This window comes from Octodon degus, unplaced genomic scaffold (genome assembly GCF_000260255.1).
Source record: "Octodon degus isolate 3935 unplaced genomic scaffold, OctDeg1.0 scaffold00072, whole genome shotgun sequence".
NCBI lineage: Eukaryota > Metazoa > Chordata > Mammalia > Rodentia > Octodontidae > Octodon > Octodon degus.
Genome location: NW_004524648.1, coordinates 7463289 through 7469306, shown reverse-complemented (window position 1 = coordinate 7469306; position 6018 = coordinate 7463289). Strand labels below are relative to the sequence as shown.

General features: G+C 36.6%; 1 protein-coding gene across 6 annotated transcripts in view; it reads right to left on the bottom strand.

Annotated features, from left to right (window-relative positions):
• Nucleotides 1-6018, bottom strand: part of Nf1 (neurofibromin 1) — a 307973-nt gene that overhangs the window by 45185 nt on the left and 256770 nt on the right. For all 6 annotated transcript variants that reach the window (XR_002821949.1, XM_004635435.2, XM_023719976.1 and 3 more), the window contains 2 exons: nucleotides 3349-3475; nucleotides 388-519 (listed from right to left, as the gene is read on the bottom strand). Coding sequence is in view for 5 of the 6 variants with exons in the window: in XM_004635435.2 (XP_004635492.1) it covers nucleotides 388-519; nucleotides 3349-3475 (259 nt within the window). In the remaining variant the exon portion in view is untranslated. The remainder of the gene's footprint in view (nucleotides 1-387; nucleotides 520-3348; nucleotides 3476-6018) is intronic.

Here is a 6018-nt window from a genome sequence, read left to right as displayed (position 1 = left end):
TGCTGGGATTACAGGCGCGCACCTCCACGCCCAGTCTCAATTCCCAGCTCAGCGTGCCCCGGGGCGGGGCCAGCATGGGGCCAGCACGGCAGGCAGGGGATCAAACCCCACCTGCTGTGCTCTGCCTAAGCAGGTGCTTTAGACCACAGGCAGGCACTTAGACCTCCAAGCTATCTCCCCAGCACTACATATCAGATTTTAATGCAACTCTTTTATATGGAAAAATGTTTTCGCAAAACTAAAGAAAATCTGTAAGCATTACTAAAGCACTGGACTATGTACTCTTTCTGCTTCCACTTCATCTGCTGAAGGATACACAGGTATTTGTACTTCCTTGGTGTCCTGCGATACAGATCTGCTAAGGTTAATTCTATTTTGTGTTTTTACCTGCTAGGTAAGCCACGCTCTGTGTATTCACCTCAAATTTGTCACAATTTCTATGTTTATTAACCAGAGTTAGTAGTGTGTTCAAAATTCTTACTGTTCTTGCCACAATGGCAGGAGAAGGATGCCTGTACCCTACAAAAAAAAAAAAAAAAAAGAAAAAGAAACAAATACAGAGTTAATTTATTCTATAAATAAATATTTGAATTCAGATCCGTTGATGAGCAAATCTGTAAGGAAAAGTAAAAGTGATCATTTCTACCTTCCAAGATCAGTCATCTGTAAGGGTAGAACATAATTCCATACAGGATTATGTACTAAAAGGCATAGAAGGGATGTTAAGAAGGGACCCCAGGAAAAGGAACATTAAGGGAGATAAGGTGTTTCAGAGCTTCTAATTCCTTATATATCTGTAACTCAGGGATGTTAAAAACAAAACAATGTATTACAGTTTTTCTTAAGATTTCTTTGAAAGTAGAGTTCTATTGCTGAATAATTCTTTTTAAAGATTTTTGAATAAAAAGAATTTTTATTTTAAAGAAACAAACAAAAATCCCCAAAATTTCCCAAATAATGATAGAAGGGTAACAATGGCTAATATATTGTATATTGTTATCTTTAAATTAGTTAAGAGTACAACATAGTAGCATTTAATTTTTCAAATAATACTAGCACAAACCTATCTTTTCAATGAACTGAGAGAAATGAGTACTATAACTTTTATCTTTTGTGTGTGTGTGTGTGTGTACATTTTTTCCTTTTGAAGTTTCTTCTCATTTCACCATATCTATTGTACACTTTAGATCTTATTTATTTTTTCATCTTCTCACACTATAGAGACAATACAATGTTTCTACATTTTTTTTTTTTTTGTGGAACCGGGGATTGAACTCAGGCCCTTGCCCTTGCGCTTGCCAAGGAAGCACTTATTCCATTGAGCCATCTCCCCAGCCGCTTGTTTACATATTTGCATCTGGTTTATTTCACTCTTGAGTATGGTCTCAAGTTGCATCCATTTACCTATAAAGTCTCCAGTTTATTGTTCTTTTTTTTTTTTTTGCAGAACCGGGGATTGAACTCAGTCCCTTGCTTGCCAGGGAAACGCTTATTCCACTGAGCCATCTCCCTGGCCCCACAGTTTATTGTTCTTGATGGTTGAGTAATACTGCATTATATAAAAAGACTATCCTTTTTAAATTAAAAGAAAAAATGCAATGATATAGGAAACATACACATACAAAAGAAAGGCTTGATTAGAAAGTGATTTTCAAGGCCAGGTATGGTGGCTCTGGTCTGTAATCACAGCACTCTGAAGGCTGAGGCAGGAGGATCATTGTGAGTTCGAGGCCAGCCTAAGCAACAAAGTGAGCTCAAAGCCAGCCTGAACTGCATAGCTAGGCCCTGTCTCAAAAAGACCAAAAAAGAGGCCGGGGAGAGGGATCAGTGGAATAAGCATTTCCCTGGCAAGCGCAAGGGCCTGAATTCAATCCACGGTTCCGCCAAAAAAAAAAGAAAGAAAGAAAAGAAACAAAGCAATGATCTTCAAATTGAATGTGTTAATGTACACCTATAATCTCAGCATTTGGGAGGTAGAGGTGGGAAGATTGCCACAGGTTCGAGGCCAGCCTGAATTGTGAGGTAATACTTTGTCTCAAACAAAACAAAACCAAAAAAAGTGATATGTAATAGCTTTTAATCATTAATATAGTCCATTACTGACTGATTGAGGCAAGGTCTTGCTTTTAGTTCAGTCAAGTCTTGAACTTCCTATGTAGTCCGGGCTGTCCTAAAACTCACAGCAATTCTCCTGCCTCAGCCTCCTGAATGATGGGATTGCAGACATATACCACCATTCCCAGTTTATATTCCATTTTAAAATATGGATTTAAATGCTGAAAATATCCAACACTTTTAAAAATAGGCAGTAAGCAAGCACTTTATTAGCACATTATTAACAAGGGTTGCAATTCTTGTATTGGTATCCTGCAGTTAAGTGTAGCATCTATTGGGCAACACTTACTTATTTTAGAGATTAAAATTATCAATATTTTTCTGTATGACAACCACAAGCTAAATATGCCACTGGAGCTCTGAAAGTGTGTGTGTGTATATCTATATCTATATCTATATATCTATATATCTATATATCTATATATATCTATATCTATATCTGTATCTATATCTTTTTTTCTTGGTAGAAGTATGTAGTGCTGGGATGGATCCTTCAAACCTAAGACTTATTTAAATGGATATAAAACTGTAGACTCAAGCTGAGCTTGGCACTGTGTTGCCTCTGACCCACAAGCACATGCTGTCCCAGCTAACTGCAGTCTCTGGCCCTGACTGGCTCATGTTAATGAACCATGGCTATCAAGCTATCAGTCAGCAACAAGGAGTAAAGACAGGTTAGAAAATGTATGAGCACTGAAGAACAGCTGGAGACTGCTGGCTACCATCAGTACAGATATTTGGAGGGTGGTGTAAGGACCAGAAAGGCATGGCTCTGTGATATATAATAATGGTATTATTCCATGCTAGAAACAAGTTGAAGAAAATCTGTGATCAAATCTGTAAAGTAACATTTCCAAATATATTATATACACTGAGTTATAGTCTTATTATGATTAACAAAATATGCAAGCACTATTACTAATAATATATAGCCATTAAAAGACTCAGTTGTTTTGGGTTTTTTGAGGGTGGTGGTATATCCTTGGCCTTAATGCTCTAATTTTATGAGAATCAACTCTTACTTTTTAAAGGAAATCTGGTACTTGATATAGGAATAAAGCTCTTTCAAAATATATATTGAAGAAAATACAACTCAGTAAGATATTGTTTGTATTTAAAGCAAAATATATAGGCTGAGTTAGTTCAATTTACTTCAAATAACCAATTATTTTAATTACTTATGGCTTCATGACAGTGTTTCATAAAAACATTCTGATATAGGAATTTCTTTACCTTTTAAGAGGTGTCCAACCAGTGCAAAGTTAAAGTTAGAGTTGAAATTGAGTCCAACAAAATGATCCATTTGCTTACAGTGCCATTCCAGAGGATTCCGGATAGCCATAAATACTTCTTCTGGACTCTATTAAAAGCAATCATGAGATGGTTGATGGAGTTCACACAGCTTATTTATTTGTTCATTTATTCATTTATTTACTTTTGTGGTACTGGGGCTAGAACCCAGGGTCTCACATATGCTAGTGAAATGTTCTGTTATTGATACATACCACTAACCTAGAAGCTTTCTTTGAAAAAGATCACCTAGAAACTGAGCATTGTGCCACATGCCTATAATCCCAGCACCTGGAGAGGTCGGTACAGGAGAATCACAGGTTCAAGGCTACCTTAGCAAGACACCATCTCAAAGTAAATAGTAAAAAAGGGCTTGGGGAAATGCCCTGGGATTAACCTTGATTTAAAAAAACAAAAGAGGGGCCGGGAAATGGCTCAGTAGGATAAGCGCTTGACTAGCAAATGCAAGGATCTGAGTTCAATCCCCGGTTCCAGAAAAAAAAAAAAAAAAAAAAAAAAAAAGAAACCAAAATTTTAATTAATTTTTATTTGCGAACAACAGCTACGACAAGATAAATACTCCTTTCAAACAGAGAAATTATGTTCAAACTACAGAAAATCACAGCACAACATTTAAGGTACTACCAATTATGGTGCAAGATAGTCAAGCTGGTAAATGAGAAGACAGTGGAAGATGGAAACACCTTTGATTTATAATACACAAGTTCTGCTATCAATTTACATTCTTTTGGGGGGGAAGTTTAAAGGTGGGGTCTTAGTATGTTGTCCAGCCTGTCCTTAAACTGGTAGGCTCAAGGGAATCCCCTGCCTCACTCTTGAGTAGCTGGGATTATAGCTGTGCCCTCCTTGCCCAACAATCATCCCTGTGCCTTTTAACAAGCTTTAATAACTTGGATTCTTTCTATTCTGGAACCCCAGAGTTATGAATAGCTCCTGGGCTTTCTGGCAGTGAAAATGCCAAGGCAGATATATCTAAAATACAAAAACTTCAATCACAAATATTCTTAACGCACAAATAGCTAATAGCTAGGTACTCTGACCACAAAACAACTACTGGAAGGGGCAATGAAAACAGGGAAGAATGGTTCTAGTCCCAAACCAGATGTACAAACATGAACAAATTAATTCTCTGCTTCATTCTCCTTTGTAATATGGAGGTCCAACTGATAAACAGTAAGGTAACTTCTACCTCTATAATTTAATTTCATTTATTTATTTTTATGAATTTAGGACATGGTGTACAGGGTCTCGAGGGATTCAATACATAGATTGGACTCGTAGTGATTCTCCTGTTTTCAGCCTCCCAAGCACTGGGATTACAGGTGCGTGCCACCGCACCCAGTCTCAATCACTGTCTCAGCATGCCCTGGGGTGGGGCCAGCACGGCACCCAGGGGATTGAACCCCAGCCACTGTGCTCTGCCAAAGCAGGCGCTTTAGTCCGCTGAGCTATCTGGCCAGCCCAACCTCTACAGTTTTATTTCTACACTTCTCAGGCCCCTGATGTTTTGGGTCTAAGCTATGTCACATCTGGGAGACCGAACAAATAGTGTTTAGAACAAATATCATCACACTTACTATTATGTTTCATCTTTCTACCCACAGCTCAGTTAATTTCATTTGAAGCAAATTTGTTACATGTACTTACAGTCTTTTTTTCCCTAAATTATTCCCATTTTTTCCTCAAAGACAAAAAACAAACAAAAAAGTCATTTATTATTGTAGTCCCTTTTCTCTAACTTTGAACTATAAATCCATCGCTAGTGCAGCCTAACAAATGTTAAGAGAAGTGCTAATAGTATTTTTTAAAGTGAGATTAGGCAAAAGAAAAACCTAGTAAAACTGAAATACTCAAAAGTTTTCCTTAGATTCTCCAATATTTGCTGTTAATTATACTTTTATAATTATATATATATTTGAGACAAAGTCTTATTACATAGTTCAGGCTGGCCTTGAACTTGGGTAGCCCAGGATGGCCCGAATTCCCTGTTTTCCTCCTGCCTCAGGCTCCGAAGTGTGCCTGGCTTCACTATATTGATTTTTCTTAAGTAGTGTTTTCCCATAAGAAAAGGCTTACTTTATTCCTTCATTTGTGAAATGGAAATAGAGAAATCTAACCTCTACTTCAAAATTAGGAAAATTCAAAATAATGGATGTACAGGCTTAGCATAGGTGTCTCCATGGTTGCTATTATTACTACTCAATATTGCTTATATCTATTGAGCTTACCAGTATTAGGACAGTTCCTTTTTCATTTTATTGTTTCTTAATATATAGAAAATAGTTACTAAAATATAATAGTTAAAAGGGAAAAAAATAAAAAACAAGGTAGTAGGAGAGTAACCATGGTTAGTACATTGCATATCATGATCTTTAAATTAGTTCCTCAGAGTTAAAGATACAGGCATTTAACTGTCCAGACAGTATTAGCACAAACCTTTCTTTTCAATGTTAAATAGTTTTTATGAGCTGGTAGATAATTACACTAACAATAAATGTGACTACACATATTCGTATTTCAGTTATGAAGCTCTTTTGATTCTAAAAGAATTACAATGAAAGAAAAAGTAATATTAAATATTTATTTATTTTT